The 16,872-nt window shown below is 38.4% G+C and overlaps 2 protein-coding genes across 3 annotated transcripts in view; one reads left to right on the top strand and one right to left on the bottom strand.

Moving 5' to 3' along the window:
* The window catches only part of FAM185A (family with sequence similarity 185 member A), a 76,632-nt gene extending 65,031 nt beyond the window's left edge, over positions 1 to 11,601 (top strand). The window contains exons 8-9 of one of the 2 annotated variants that reach the window (XR_006716242.1): positions 6,635 to 6,768; positions 10,673 to 10,775. Coding sequence is in view for 1 of the 2 variants with exons in the window: in XM_045494568.1 (XP_045350524.1) it covers positions 10,673 to 10,785 (113 nt within the window). In the remaining variant the exon portion in view is untranslated. Of the gene's footprint in view, positions 1 to 6,634; positions 6,769 to 10,672 lie in introns of both variants that reach the window. The other variant, XM_045494568.1, reaches the window with a different exon arrangement.
* A 4,548-nt stretch (positions 11,602 to 16,149) lies between these two features.
* The window catches only part of FBXL13 (F-box and leucine rich repeat protein 13), a 211,287-nt gene continuing 210,564 nt past the window's right edge, over positions 16,150 to 16,872 (bottom strand). The window contains exon 21 of the mRNA XM_045494560.1: positions 16,150 to 16,501. Coding sequence (XP_045350516.1) covers positions 16,315 to 16,501 — 187 coding nt within the window. The 3' untranslated portion in view covers positions 16,150 to 16,314. The remainder of the gene's footprint in view (positions 16,502 to 16,872) is intronic.

The following is a 16,872-nucleotide window of genomic DNA, read 5'->3' as shown; positions in this document are numbered from 1 at the left end:
TGTCAGCCTTGTAATTTTATTTGATTTCCTGCTTCATGATTTCCCTTGCTGTTGCTGTCACTAATAACTGTACATTGCACAATTCTTAAAATGACTTACAAGTATTATATGCTATTCTGAGGTCAAAAGAAAGCTCAGGCTGAAACATTTACCTACTTTAAAAGCTGTGTGCAGCATGTATTCTTTGGAGTGCATTTTTTAATCCTTTTAAGATCCTTGGTTCCAAGTTTTGTGCTCTACCCATATATAGCAAATTCAACAGGTGGTGAATGGCTTAGGTAAGATATTTCTTGTAAGAAATTGACTTCTCCATTAGCTTTTAGCCTTGGTTCATCAACTTAGATATAAAACCTCACTGTGGTATATAATAACATTCTCTGAGCCCAAAACTGCATGTGGTACAAAGTCTTTCTATCTTAAAAGCCCCAGTTTAGATGTTAGAAAGTATTAGAGATAAAGCGTGTTGCCAGCCAAATGATGCGTGTCCTCATCTGCTTAGTATAGAAGGTGATACTACTGGGTTAATTTTATTTTAGTAAAACTAGAAATGTAAAGCATATAAAAAATAAATTCATTTGGGATCCGGCCACCAAGCCAAAATAGAATTCTCAGCTTGTTTTCAGGCCAGAGAGTTATACATTGAATGGTATTGTGATTTATAATGGAAAACTGATTCATGAGTTGGAAAAGAAGTTGAAATGGGACTAAGCCCACAGAATGCCACTTTTAGATCTAGAGACAGTGCTTTACCTCCAAATGGGGGGAAAAAATCTAGTGTTTTATTATGACTCATAGAAATAATTCTTTTTTTTTTTAAATTTTTTTTTTTGAGGTTTATTTATTTTTGAGACAGAGACAGACAGAGCATGAACGGGGGAGGGTCAGAGAGAGGGAGACACAGAATCTGAAACAGGCTCCAGGCTCTGGGCTGTCAGCACAGAGCTGGACGCGGGGCTCGAACTCACGGACTGTGAGATCATGACCTGAGCCGAAGTCGGCCGCTTAACCGACTGAGCCACCCAGGCGCCCCAAAATAATTCTTTTTTTTAGAATACTCTGAAGTTTGAGTTTTCTCCAAGCTTATAGCACATGGATTTATCAGTCATGTAGATGTGTTTTAGGATGACATGGAAGAAATTCAGTAAGAGAATGAAGAATGCTATAGACTTATGGCTGTCTGCTTAAAAATACTTTAACAGGGGGGCACCTGGGTGGCTCAGTCAGTTAAGCGAATGTCCGACTTTGGTTCAGGTCACGACGGCATGGTTCATGGGTTTGAGCCCCACATTGGGCTCTGTGCTGACAGCTCAGAGCCTGGAACCTGCTTCGAGTTCTGGGTCTCCCTCTCTCTGCCCCTCTCCCACTCACGCTCTGTCTCTGTCTCTCTCTTTCTGACTCTCTCAAAAATGAATAAACATTGTTAAAAAATACTTTTAACAGGGAGTTAATGTAGAAAAACTGCCTTTAGATTTTTTGTGCTTTTAAAGTTTATTTATTTTGAGAGTGAAAGAGAGCAGAAGCAGGTGAGGGTCACAGAGACAGAATCCCAGGCAGGCTCCATGTCATCAGTGCAGAGCCCAGCTTTGGCCTCGAACTCACAAGCCATGAGATCATGACCTGAGCCAAGATCATGAGTAGGACACCTAACCGACTGAGCCACCCAGGTGCCCCAGATTGTGCTTTTAATGTGTTTTTGTTTCCCCATCATTTTGTTAAAGTTCTGGGAATGTCAGGGGCGCCTGGGTGGTGCAGTCGGTTAAGCGTCCGACTTCAGCCAGGTCACGATCTCGTGGTCCGTGAGTTCGAGCCCCGCGTCGGGCTCTGGGCTGATGGCTCAGAGCCTGGAGCCTGTTTCCGATTCTGTGTCTCCCTCTCTCTCTGCCCCTCCCCCGTTCATGCTCTGTCTCTCTCTGTCCCAAAAATAAATAAACATTGAAAAAAAAAAAAAAAAAAAGTTCTGGGAATGTCATAGATAATTAGACATGAACTTTATTTGTTAATGTTTACCAAAAAAAGACCAGGCTTTGTTTCTTTTCATATGCAAACTTTATGTGTAAGACTAGATAGTAAATATGTTAGACTTTGCAGGCTACATACGGTTTCTGTTGCATTGTCTTTTTATTTTTAATATAACCCCTTAAAAATGTAAAAGTCATTCTTAGCTCTTAGGCCATAAAAACAGGCCTCAGGCCAGATTTGGCCCATGGGCTATAATTTGCTTACCCCTAACCTAGAGATCAAAGTGCAGGTCCCAGTCTTAGAGCATGTGAATTCTGTTTGTAATGCCTGGGGATTTTTGTTTGTTTTTGTATTTGTATTTATTTTGGTCATTTAAGAAATACTGAATCACAGTCAAATCTTACCCTGAATGTACTCTTCCCAGTAATGAAGAAAAATGATTTGTGTCCATAAAAGTGTGATTGCATAAGATTTAAGAAACAGTGCAACCATAGAAGATATACAATGGCAAATAAAAACACAAAAACATTCAGTATCACTAGCCATTAGTGAAGTGCAAATTAAAACCAGAATGAGATATTACCTCTTAGAATACATAAAATAAAAAATACTGCTAATACTAAATGCTGGTAAGGATGTGGAGAGATTGGATCTCTCTTACATTGCCGTTAAGAGTGTAAAATGATATATCCACTCTAAAATTCAGTCTGGCAGTTTGTTAAAAAACTAAACATGAAACTACCATATGATCCAGCAATTATACTCCTGGGCATTTGTCTTGAAGAAATGAAACTTAGAGTTCACATAAAAACCTGTACACAAAAAGTATAGCTTTATTTGTGATACCCCAAAATTGGAAATGATGAAAATATCTATCAGTAAATTGTTATACAAATTGTAGTATGTCTGTGCAATGAATACAATTCAACAATAAAAAGGAATTTTTATTGATACACACAACTTGGATAGACCTTGAGGGCAGCATGCTGAGTGAAAAAAGCCAGTCTCAAAATTTTACACACTGTATGATTCCATTATTATAATATTTTTGGAATGACAAAATTATAGAAATGGAGAATAGACAAGTGGTTGCTAAAGGTTAGGGAAGAGACAGGATAGACTATAAAGATGTCACAAGAGACTTATTTTGTGGTGATACAACAGTTTTATATCTTGATTATATTGATGGTTATAAATCTATACATGTGGTAAAATGTCATATCAGTGTACACAAAAATGTAAAAAGGTGAGTGCATGCAAAAAATGGTGAAACCTGAGTAAGGTCTATAGTCTAATTAATTGTACTTCGCCAACCAATTACTTGGTTTTGATAATGCACTATAGTTCGGTCACCATTGGGAGAACTGGGTTAATGGGTGCATAGGACCTCTGTGTACTATTTTTGCAACTGGATTCTTGCAAGTCTTTATTATTTCAAAATAAGATGTTAGAGAGCATAGTAAAGGGAATGGGGGGGTGGGGGTAGATGGGGAGAGGGAGAAAGAGAAGAAAGAAACAATGAAGGCTTCCAGGCAAGAGGTGGAGTAAAATGGACTCATTTTATCCTTTTATCTAAAACAACAATAATAAAATTTTGTAAATAAGAAAAATCAATGAATAAACAGTTTCTAAGACATTATACATCAAGCAATGAAAGAAAGTGATCACTGAGAGATGCAAAACAAACAAAATGAGCCCTGCTTACTGTCTTGAAAAAGTCTCCAGTCTGTAGTACAGAGAGAGAGAGGAACCCATTGTGGAGCCCAGCAGACTCTCTGATTTGAGGAGACCATGATGAGGGTCCACACAGACCAAGACAGTGAGAGTTCATAGGACGAAGTACCAGAGGAAAGATGGCCTTGTGTTCACACGGGTCCAGGAATAACGCCTGTGCCACCTGCCAGACTAGAAAAAATCGTAACTCATGGGGCACTGGGTAGACCATGTAGTTGTTAGAAACAATTATCCCTAGAATGAACATTTCCCCAGAACTGCCTAACAAATCATAAAAGCAAGAGATGAAATGCTTAAACTGTTTCCAAGTAACTGCATTTCTGAACCAGGCTCAAGATTTATAGGAATACAAAATCATCGAGCACCGAAAAAAATAAAATTTACAATGTCTAGCATCCAAGCAAAGATTAACAGACATGCAAAAAGGCAAGAAAACATGACCCATAATAAAGAGAATGTCAGTTGAAACCCACCTAGAACAGATATGGATGTCAGAATTAACAGAGAAGGAAAATAAGAAGTTATCAAAACTGCATTCCACATATTAGAATATAGAATAAAGTTAAGACATGGAAGATGTAAAAAAGACCAAAATTGGATTCCTAGAAATGGAAACTACAATGTCTGAGATGAAGAATACAGTGGATGGGATTAAACATAAAAAATTTGAAGAACAATGAGCCTTTTTGAGAATACTTCTTGGGCAAAACTGTCTACTTGCTCGAAGTCTAGAGGTCTGTTGACTTTGTTATTATTCCAGGTAATTGAGAGAAAATGTAATGATGGAAACCATTAAAACTAGTTTAAAAATGGGGCCAGATCATGACCTGAGCCAAAGTCGGCTCAGTCAGTTAAGCAGCTGACTTTGGCTCAAGTCATGATCTCCTGGTTCGTGGGTTTGAGCCTGCATCGGGCTCTGTGTTGACAGGTCAGAGCCTAGAGCCTGCTTTGGATTCTGTGTCTCACTCCTTCTCTGCTCCTTCCCTGGTCGTGCTCTGTCTCTCTCCCTCTCTTAAAAACAAATAAGCATTTAAAAACAATTTTTTTTAAACACTAGTTCAAAAATATTTTCTTGTCGGTAATAATTTGTTAAGATGCCTGGGGCTGCATTGTTGTTAAGGGCAGGCTGTAAATACTTGTAGAATGTTGACAACATTGAAATATTTGGTTATAGAATTGTATATGGTTAGAGGTTTTATTTGTGAAATATATGCAGTAAAAATAATAAAATTTCAGAGTATTTTCATGTTGTTTCATAAGTTTATGATTTACTTTCCTAGCCAGTTGGTAAACTTTTTGAGCATATTAGTATGTCTTTGTACATCTTCTGAATATAAAGATGTAAACTACTTTAGCATGGTGCTTCCCATAATAGGTGGTCAGTAGTGTTTATAATGTAAAAGAGGGAATCTTCCAACTATGAATCATTGAAGTTAAATATGCTAATAAGGCAGCACCAGAATTATCCTTCTGAATCAAATGTAAATAAAGTCTGTCCTAGGGTTGGGAAAGGGAGGTGGAGGTCAGGAACAGGGGAGGGGAAGGGAGAAGCTCACCTTAGTGAAGAAGCTTTTTAAGCCTAATTTTAAACAAGAGAATTAAATTCTGCAAATTACTACTTAGAGCCCTATCTTTATCCACAGAGAGTGCTGATTAGATCAGGTGTATTTTGGGTTAAATAATGACTAATGCTTCTCAACTAAGTATTTGGGGGGAAATAAAAGAACTTGGAGATTCATATATTTGGGTAGATTTGGACAGGGTGGATTTAGAGAGCAAACACTGTAGTTTAAAAACGTCCTTAGAAGAAACTCTTCCCCCCATTTAGTTAATGGAAGCCAAACTACATAGGGATAGGGTAGTCATTTCCCTTTTTTTGGCCAATAAAACACTGATTATCATTGGCAAGGGGAATTAAATAAGGAACAAGTTTTCTGCAACCACAAGTTCCAGTGTGTGTTGCAAGATTTTTGTAGGAAGGAATTTATAAACTTTACAAATTAGAATGGAGTCTCCACAGATTCAGGCCAGAGTATGAAAAGCTTTCAATAAATTACTTATAGGCAAGATAGAGAAAGCTATTTTCAAGCAACCCAAGTGGAATTGTATAAATATAAACTGTCTTGTTTTTTGAGTATTGTCTCTAGCCTAAAATTGCTGTGTGTTCATTTTGTTAGTAGCAGTAGCACTGTGTGCAGTATGAGGGCCAAGGGCAGGCTGCCCCAGGAAAGGCCACTTTGGCATAAAGATGATTTCAAGTTATAAGTAATCAAAACACAGCAGATGCAGTAAAAGCTGTCTGCCTCTCCCTCAACTGCATAAATTTACTTTGGAAAGGAAAGCCTGTGCCAGCAAGAGAGCTATTAACAGAGACTCCCCTTTACCTAAGAAACTTACCTGCATAATAGGGCAACTTTTGTTTTTCAAAGCATCTCCTTTCACTTTCCTGCTAATGAGCTTCTCCCCTTTGTATCTTCAGGCCCCACCCCTCTCCTTAGCTCGTATAAGCTTCAAGTTGCCTCACTGTCTTTGGAATTTCATGTATGTGGGGATTCTCCATATGCACACATACTAAATTTGATTTTCTCCTGTAGATGTCTCATGTCAGTTTGATTCTAAGTCCAGTTAAAAGGACCATAAGGCAGAGGAAGGCCTTTCTCCCCGACAGTAGCCTCTTCTACTGTTGCAAAAGAAAATGAGTAGATTGGCTTCTCTTTCCATAAGCAAGAAAAGCGTAATTGGGGAGGTGACACATAACATATTAAGGAAAAGACCTTAGGTATTTGGGAAAACCTTACTATCATTTACTATTGATGCCAAAGAGTGTAAGAAAATAATAAACTTAGAGCAACCAATGTTCAAGATTTCCAATTCTTTCCTCTATATTTATTTGAATTACTAGGAAAAAAATTATGTATTATAGAAAACCTATTTCGTGCAGGTACCTCAAAATCCTGACCTACCAAATGCAGCACAGGCACAAAAAGAAGAACATTAAAATTGACATAGCTGAACTCCTTAATGACAAGTTGGAGGAAAAACAGAAGCTTCTGTGAAATAACAAAATTCAGCCAGGTATTTGAAGACCTAATTGGCTTTATTAAACAATTAATGATTTGGGCAGCACCTCACCTAGCAAGTAGAGGGGCACACCGAGGTGTTGTACAAAATGGAAGGTTTTTCCAGAAGGAGGATGGGACCAAGAAAGTTGTTAGCAAAAGAAAAGGATTATTCCAGGCTAGGCCCTTTCTAGGGGGGGGGGAAAGGGGGTCTTCCCATGCAAAGAACCTCATTATTCTCTGGGGAATGAAGAGGTCCCATGTGGCAGAGTCTCGTTGCCACTGACTAAAAATTCCTGACTGACCAGCGAAGACTACGTTTCTGTGGGAGTTTGAAACTGCAATTAGATTATGTATTAAGCATCTGTTTGGGAACTTGGTCTAAGAGACACCATTTGGGCCTGTGGTGTTTTGTTTTGTTTTGTTTTGTTTTGTTTTGTTTTGTTTTGTTTTGTTTTTAACACATCTAACACAGGGATTTACCAAATGGAATGAGATTTAATCAGTTTAATGAGAAGTAGAGTCATGATGATATTGAAATCTAGCAAGAGAGGGGTACCTGGGTGGCTCAGTCAGTTAAGTGTCCGACTCTTTGATTTCAGCTCAGGTCATGATCTCATGGGTTCCCAGGACCAAGCCCTGCGTCAGACTGTGTGCTGAGTGTGGAGCCTGCTTGGGATTCCCTCCCCTGCCCCCCCCCCCCCCCGCCCCACACACACACATTAAGGGGTGCCTGGTGGCTCAGTCAGTTAAGCGTTCCAACTTCAGCTCAGGTCATGATCTTGCAGTTCATGGATTCAAGCCCCACCTTGGGCTCTGTGCTAACAGCTCAGAGCCTGAAGCCTGCTTCAGATTCTGTGTCTCCCTCTTTCTCTGCCCCTCCCCTGCTCATGCTCTGTCTCTCTCCCTCTCTTAAAACTAAACAAACAAACATTTAAAAAAATAAAAAAGAAATATAGCAAGAGAAGTGGAAGGAAAAACTCCAGAGGAACTTGAAAGATGCAATGAACTCTAAAACACTGATAGATAAGATTATGGCTCAGATTAAAGGGGAGGCAAGAATTGAGAGAAGAATTTGTATCAGAAAAGCACTCGACACAAAGATTGGATGGTGTAAAGCACCTTTTCATCAGCTAGGAATATCATATGGTACTAACAAGGGAAAAACTATGCTAAAGAAAAATTGTTTCCTGATTGGTGTGTTTGGATTCAGCAAAGAAAATGTATATAAGGAATTGAGACAGTGTATTCACAACTCTCCTCAGTACAGTTTTGTTGTTGTTTTTTTTTTTTTTTTGGCAGTGCAATATTATTATTTATTGGGTTCTGTTAGATTTGACTCAAACAGCTGATACACATTTCCCTAAACTAAGCCTAAAAAGCTTCACACACAAAAAGTGTCAGCACCAAAGGGTATGTTATCACAGAGGTAGGTGGCAAGAGATTTTTGCCCCCTAAGGCTGGTATTTGGCTTGGTTGAGCACTACCTAGAAGCCAGAGTATAGAAGTGAGTTGAGAAGAGCTATTTATGTATATGTTCAGAATGGGTAGATATTATACCTGTCTAAAGGCAAAGAAGAGAGAATAGGAAATCGCCCTTACACTTAGGCAACTTGCAAGAGAAGTACGAGAGGAGAACCAAACTCACTGGTACAATCTTTCATAGCACAGTGACACCTAGAACACAGTCTAGTGTGTTCTCACACATCCATAGCAGTTCCTCCTCCCTAGGAGGCAGGTGGCCAAGAGTGAGGGCTTGAGCAAGTCCTCTCCCTTAGAGGCCTACCATTTTAAGGTAATTTGGGATGAACGTTAACACCTCCTTAGGCCCATCAATCCTAACTGAATTGACTGAGGTTTTATAATATAAACAGTAGTTTGAAACACTAAAAAGCTTACTTTCATATTAAATGGCTTCAGAACTCTGTATGAGGTCGATATTAAAATGTTTTTTATCTTGCTACCAGGACTTGGAGATGGAAATGTCACAATTGGATTTCTGTTGCAATGGGGATAATAAGACCTCAACTCATAATCACTAGTATTAGTGATACTTACTTACTAATACATTTCATCACTGAAGTTGGAAAAGAGCATTATAAAATTACAACTCAGAGATAAGAAATGGTGCCAACGATTTTAAAGTATTTCATGTTTTCTCATGATAAAACAGGGCCCTAAGATCAGAGAATTGGGTGAGGATTTGGAGGAGCTTAATATCTTAATCACTTAATTTCTTCTAGTTTCCCCGTGGGTCTAAGTTGGTAGTATTTCTTCATGTGGGGAGGAGACTGAAATTCTGAAGGTTGTGCTACTGGCTAGTACAAAGAGCCTGTGACCTTGAGCAAGTAACTTAATGAGTCTTCCTGGGCCTCAGCAACCTTCAACCATAAGACTACCCAGGCTTTGCTTCAAATAATTTCCACTTCTTGGTTAGAGCTGCTCTTAGGAAAATCAGCATATGCATAACTCGCACAGAGAGTAAACTGAACCATGTGCAGAGAGAAGAATCTGAAAGTCATTAATTTTAAAATGACCAACGCTCTCAAAACTAATTTATTTAGTCCTTCTCTCAATTGCCAGTTGAGCCCTGTCCCCACTCGGGCCTAAGCTGTGGTGGCCCAGGCAGCCCACCCGGGTGTCAATCACTTGACCCAGTGGCGTAGCCAACGGCTCCCTTCCTTCTCGAAACTCTCACAGAAAGATGTGCCCCAAAACACTCCTGGGAATTGTGAAGAGAAACTGTCAACGTTGGAAGACATTCAGAAACCCTTTGTCACACCGGTAGTCCCTACCCCAGAGCATACGTCACGGCCTCCAGACCCCAGGATCTGGAAAACAGAATAAAATGTCCCAGTGGCTGCACTCACACACTTTCTGGCATTCCTTTCAGCCATAAAGGCTTCCAACCACTTTGACTCCTGGGTGGGTCAACCGCGAACAGGGCGTGTTGATGTGGGGCAGCCAGTCCTCCTCAGTACAGTTTTGATTGGTCTCTTAAATTCAGAGTTGCACTGGAGCTTTAGACGAGGTATACCACCTTCATTACCTTGATTGAAAGAGAAAAAAACCTAGAACTAAAAGAACAGAGATGAGAAATAAACCAGGTGAGCTGTATCACTGCTACAGCATATGACTTTGAGGGCAGGGAGCAGTAACACAGAGCCCAGCAGACTCCTGAAGTGGAGACTGAGCTGAGCATCTCGGGAGACCAGGGCTGCTAGATTTCAGAAGAAAGAATTCCAGAGAGGAGGGATCTGCACAGGGTGCCCATGAGCATTCATACATGTCAGGAAATGACCTCATCCCTAGTACAGTGTGAATGAACTTCAAAATGATTATGCTGAGTGAAAGAGCCTAGATTTTTAAAAAAGAATGAAATGCATACTGTATGATTCCATTTATTAAAATTTTAGAAAATGCAACTAATCCATAGTGACACAAAGTAGACCAGTGATGGGGGGTAGATCAGTGTTGGGGGTTTCATGGGGGCGTGTCTGGAGGTGACAGAGAAGGGACAAGAAGATGACAGAGGAGCAAAAGTCAACTTTTACGAGTGATAGATATATTCATTATTTTGATTTAAGAGATGGCTCCACAGATTTTTACATATTCCAAAGTTTACTGTATTGCATATGTCTTTTATCAATTGTACTTAAATAAACCTCTTTTTAAAACCTGCACACACAAAAAAATACAGATAAAAAAAGAGTAGCTTCCCTTTCAGTTGTTCTGAGAAAATGAAAGGAGGGAATAAGCCCAGGTAACTGCAACTCTTTCCCGACTCACACTGTCTTTACTAAGATTTTTGCTGTCCCAAAGTGTTTTTCAGTTTTAGAGATGTGTTGTTAGGATCTATGTCATAGCCAGATATTGTTCTTGTCAATGAAGATATAACTTTATGCAATTTTGTGTTTCAGGGCTCATGAATCAAGCAAGCAAACATGAAAAATGGATTAAGGCCGATGCCCCAAAAGGCACTATAAATTTTAGAAGTCAAAGCTGGTTTCAGTCCCTGAAACTGCAGGACTAAGAATGGTTTGAATTTTATTTATAATTTTTAACAATGATCAGCAGATCTAAGACTACAAAAATGCAAATACCACAGTTCATATACATGTTGAAAACAATTTAGAATGAATACTAGTGAATTGTCTTGTGGAGACCTTTTCAAAATTTGTACTTAGCTCTTGTATTCATTTTTTGTTGCCCTGCAATAAATTACCATAAATGTAACCAACTTAAAATAGCATTTACTTACTAGCTCACAGTTCTGTAGGTCAAGAGCTCTGCATAGCTAGGCTCTCTGCTCAAGGTGCACAAGGCTGGACTCAAGTTCTCATCTAGATCCTCTGGGGGGAAAAAAATCTACTTTCAAGCTTATTCATATTGTTGGCAAAATCCATTTCCTTGTGACTATGACTGAGGTCTCTCTTTTCTTGCTGTCCATCGGTAATCACTCTAAGCTTCTAGAGGCCACTTGCATTCCTTCTCATGTGGCCCTCTCCATCTTAAAGCCAGCACTTGCTTCTCGTGCACTGAATATCTGACCTCTTCTGCAACCAGCTGGAGAAACTGCTTTTAAAGGGTTTGCTTGATTAGATCAGGCCTTCCCAGAATAATCTTTGTTTTGCTCTGTGATGTAACATAATCATGGGCGTGCTCGCTCATCATATTTACAATTTCCATTTATACTCAAGAAGAGAAGATTATACAAAAGCATAGGTCATGGGCGGCAGTTATCTTGTAAAGAAGCATTTCTTTCACTTTAGCTCTCTTGTAACATGTTAGTATTTCTTATGACATCAATGTAAATGTAAGCTGTCAATAAAATACATCATAAAAATGACGCATTTGCTACTGATTCTTAATTCTTTTTGCATAATCTAAGATACAATGCATTGGGAAGAGGAGAAACATTCAACTGTTTTACAGCCTGCTGTATGAAGATTGATTTTTATTTTTACAATGGTGTACTGTATAAAGTTATTTTATAAATTCTCTTTCTTTCAAGCTTACCTGTCTACTCCTGGGACATTTAATTTACATAAGACTGAATAGACCTATCTTTCAGATTATGTCTTTTATGGTTAGGATAAATCAGCTCTTAAACAATGGTTTATAATAAACCTTTTCTTTCTTTCTTTTTTAAGTTTATGTATTTATTTTGAGAGAGACAGCACAAGCAGGGGAGGGGCAGAAAGAGAGAGGGATAAAGGGTCCGAAGCAGGTTCCATGCTGACAGTAGTGAGCCCGATGCAGGGCTCAAACTCACAAACTGCGAGATCATGACCTGAGCCGAAGTCAGACACTTAAACGACTGAGCCACCTAGGTGCGCCTATGATAAACCTTTTAAAATATTATGACTTATAGTAGTCCCTTAATATTTGTTTAGAGTCCTGTCTATTTTTAACTTCATATTTATGAAACAAAAAGTGAACTTTGTGGAATATCTCAAAGTCTCCTTTTAGTTCAATCTTCATGAAATCAAAATTTATTAAAGAAATTGGGACAGTACTCATGTTAGTATGTTTGATGTGATGTCTGTGTGTGTGTGTGTGTGTGTGTGTGTGTGTGTTAGATTATTAAGTAGAGGAAACTGTGAGGCAATGAGGCAATTTTTTATAATCTCTTTTCACCCTCATGCAATTATATAAATATTTTCATGATTAAAAATAAAGTTTATGAAATTAGTCAACAACAGCTGGAAAGGTCATGAGCATAACAAGCAGTAAACTGTACTTAAAATTCTTAAAGGGATTGTGCATATATGAACCACATAGTTAAGTCCAAACAGAAAGGAAAAGCTGCCATATTTTGCTCTCTTGACCAGTCACCTATCTATGGCAAATGCCTAAGAGTTGAAGACCTAGGTAATATTTTGGATATTTTGAGTACTTTGCACTGAGTACTTGAAGATTTCACCACCTGTTCCTTCTGCTTCTTGGTACTTCTTTATAGCCCACATTTTCTAACACCTGCCCCCCCTTTTTTTTTTCATTTGTGTGGTTATAAAATGTGTCTTTCCAAATGTGTCTCCTGTTTTGTTTAAAAGATCTTACTCAAAAGAGTTTTAGAGCGAGCTTTGACAGTTAAATACCAAACACCCTACTTGGTTTCTAGAGAATATAACAGGGTGTCTTTCTCCTTATTCTGATCTTCCCCATGCAGGTTTTATTCCTTTAAAAAGCACTTGCCTCTTTTATAGGTCTCTCCAGTTGTGTGCTTGAAATACTTAGGGAGCAGACACTTAGGGATCAGAAGCAAATTTTTCTGCAGCTGCCAAAAATCTCTAGATTTAAAAATTACCCTCTTAAGTCATCTTAAATCTCTTGGCTCATTTCAGAAAGCTTCCTACTCAGCTGATTCCCTTGCAGTCCACTTCTAGGAACAATTCTATAAGCTAAACGATACTATCCTATTTCAGAAACTCTTTCAAAATCAACCTTAAAAAGGGGAGAATTATTAAAAACATTTAGGTAATACAAGGTATTATAATCATACTTTGTGCAGCCCATTTTAATTTTTCAAAATAATTTTCATATTCTTTATCTTAAGTTTTATCCTTGCTTCCGATTTTGGGGGTACAAAGAGACCATGATTAACTTCATTTAAGAGATAAAGAACCAACAGCATTTTCCACAGAACTAGAACAAACAATCCTATAATTTGTATGGAACCACCAAAGACCCTGAATAGCTAAAGCAATCTTGAAAAAGAAAAACAAAACTGGAAGTATCACAATTCCAGATTTCAAATTATATTATGAAGCTGTAATATAATCAAAACAGTATGTTACTGGGACAAAAACAGACACAGATCAGTGGAACAGAATAGAAAGACCTGAAATAAACCCACGATTATATGGTCAATCTTTGACAAAGGAGGCAATTGGAAATGGGAAAAAGAGTGTCTTCAACAAACGGTACTGGGAAAACTGGACAGCTGCATGCAAAAGAATGAAACTGGACCACTTTCTTATACCATACACAAAAATAAATTCATAATAGATTAAGGACCTAAATGTGAGACCTGAAACCATAAAAATCCTAGAAGAGAGCACAGGCAGTAATTTCCTTGACATTGGCAATAACAGCACCTTTCTAGATATATCTCCTGAGGCAATGGAAACAAAAACAAAAACTATTGGGACCTCATCAAAAACAAAAAGCTCTGCACAACAAAGGAAATAACCAACAAAACTAAAAGTCAACCTACTAAATGGGAGAAGGTATTTGTAAATGACATATCCAATAAAGGGTTAGTATCCAAAATACATAAAGAACTTACACAACACTGAAAAAACACAAATAATTCAATTAAAAAATGGACAGAAGATATGAACAGACACTTCTCCAAACAAGACATCTAGGTGGCCAACGGGCACATGAAAAGTGCTCCACATCACTCATTATCGGGGAAAAGCAAATCAAAACCACAATGAGAATTATTACCTTGTACCTGTCAGAATGGCTAACATCAAAAACACAAGAAACTACAAGCAGTGGTGAGGAAATAGAGAAAAAGGAACTCTCTTGCACTATTAGTGGGAACTCTCTTACAAACTGGTGCAGGCACTGGAAAACAGTGCAGAGGTTCCTCAAAAAATTAGAAATAGAACTACCCTACAATCCAGTAATCGTACTACTGGGTATCTACCCAAAGAATATGAAAACACTAATTCTAAAGGATATATACATCCCTTTGTTTGTTGTAGCATTATTTATAATAGCCAAATTATGGAAGCAACCCAAATGTCCATTGATGGATGGATAAAGAAGATGTGGTAGGGGCGCCTGGGTGGCGCAGTCAGTTAAGCGACCGACTTCAGCTCAGATCATGATCTTGCAGTTTGTGAGTTTGAACCCTGTGTCAGGCTCTGTGCTGACAGCTTGAAGCCTGGACCCTGCTTTGGATTCTATCCCTCCCTCTCTCTCTGTCTCTCCCCAGATCGCACCATCTCTCTTTCCCAAAAATAAATGAGCTTTAAAAAGAATTAAAAAAAAAAAGAAGTGGTAGATATATACAATGGAATATTATTCAGCCATAAAAAGAATGAAATCTTGCCATTTGTAACAACATAGATCTAGAGAACATAATGCTAAACAAAATAAGTCAGAGAAAGACAACATGATTTCACTCATATGTAGAATTTAAGAAACAAATGAACAGAGGAAAAAAGAGGTGAACATAAAAACAGCCTCTTAACTAGAGAGAACAAACTGATGGTTACCAGAGGGCGAGTGGCTTGGGGGGATGGGTGAAATAGGAGAAGGGAATTAAGAGCATGCTTGTCATGATGAGCACTGACTAATGTAAGGAATTGTTGAATCACTATATTGTACACCCAAAACCAATATAACACTATATTTTCTACACTGGGGGAAAAAAAAAAGGTATGTAATAGAGGAAATAGGTTAAAAGACTGATCCAGTATTGCCAACACAGCTTGTTCATGGCAGTCAGAACAGAGTTGTGCTTGCTCCTGGACTCTATCGAGTGTCACATAATATCAAATAATGATATACCACCGTGTGATCACTTGAATTCTGTAGTTATTATCTTTTACCAGAGTGGTAAAAATCCATAGATGAAAGCTTATTAACACTAATAAGGAGTGGGCATGTGGTGGCTCGGTTGGTTGGGCAACCAACTCTTGATTTTGGCTCAGGTGAGGATCTCACAGTTGTGAGATGGAGCCCTGCATTGGGCTTTGCACTGAGCATGGAGCCTGCTTAAGAGTCTCTCCTTCCCTCTCCTTCTGTCCCTTCCCCACTTGTGGGCATGCACTCTTTCCCTCTCAAAAAAATTAAAAATTAGTAATAAGGAGGAGGTACACAATTAATAACCCATATCTCCTAGCATAAAATAGGGAGAGCATCTTTTTTGGCATAGCATATTTTAAAATTCCTCTATAGTGCAGATGTGATTAAAAAGAGATCTTTCTGAAACATTGCAGAGACATCCTTTCTATTCACAAATAGTTCATGTTTCTATTTAATTTGTCCCTGACTGTTAAGTCAAATGTTGAGATGGGTCCAGGGTCAAGTGGCATTTAGTTCTTATTGTTAAATGTCTAGAAATAACAAGAAAGCCTGGTTTCCTTTAAAAATGTATGCCCATATTTTTTATAATATATCATCACAGACCCTTAAAGCCATTGCCCTGGCTCAAACTCCTACTCTGACTCCTATGGCTATCTCTGCTTTCTTTTGTAAAGAAAAGCTTTTAAATGGTTGTCAAAAACATCACATCTCTCAGGGTTGTTTTATATGACTGTAACCTTAGATTTGATAATCTCATCAAAACCATCAGTTTGATTAAGGTAAATTTAAGTGGAAAATTTACAGTGTAGCAATACTTCATTTGGCTTTTAAAAAGCCACAATTAAACCAATTAGAAGAACTAATGATGTATTTAGAAATATTTGTATTTGGAACAAAAATCAGGAGATGATTTGCTGGTTGTTCACACTGTTGAGATCCAGCTAGTGAAAATACTTGCATCAAATGAAGTTACCAAGTTCTAGATTTTTTTGTTCTTCTTGCTTGAGGCTGAAGGTCATACTACTTCCTCTTGACTACTGTGTGTTGACTCTGTCACTGTCCATTCTACATTTTTAGGTGGAGGAATCTCATGTTGTCTTGTAAGGGGCTTGCCTTCATAATCATAGCCAAACCAAAGTGGAGGGTCACCAGGGTTATATTCCTGCTGCTGAACTATAGATGACATTCTCTTTGCTGCCTCCCTGCAATAACAATGATTAGCATTAGCCAGTTGCAGAAGTAATTACTGGTGTAGAATTTTCAAACTAGAGCAAATTTGGAGTTAAAAGAACTGTCACAAGTTGAATGAATTTCACAGCTATCTTGCCTTACTGAGAGGGAGGGTATGGGTAATTATGTGAATATTCAGGATCCCAAAGCTTGAGTAGCTCATAGCTCTCTGGTTCAGCCAGTTCAGAGACTAACAGATACAGTGAATGGGTAAGGAAACTGCATGGTCATAGAGTAGGAACACTGAGGGCACTCTCTAGTGTTCTTGAGTCCTCTGCCTCTTATTTCCAGTTTCTTTGATGAGGGAGTATCCTAACCAGCCAACCTGCAAAGGTCCACCATG

This window comes from Leopardus geoffroyi, chromosome A2 (assembly GCF_018350155.1).
Source record: "Leopardus geoffroyi isolate Oge1 chromosome A2, O.geoffroyi_Oge1_pat1.0, whole genome shotgun sequence".
In the NCBI taxonomy this organism is placed as follows: Eukaryota; Metazoa; Chordata; class Mammalia; order Carnivora; family Felidae; genus Leopardus; species Leopardus geoffroyi.
Note: the sequence above shows the minus strand (reverse complement) of the source record. Positions and strands in the feature narration are given on the sequence as shown.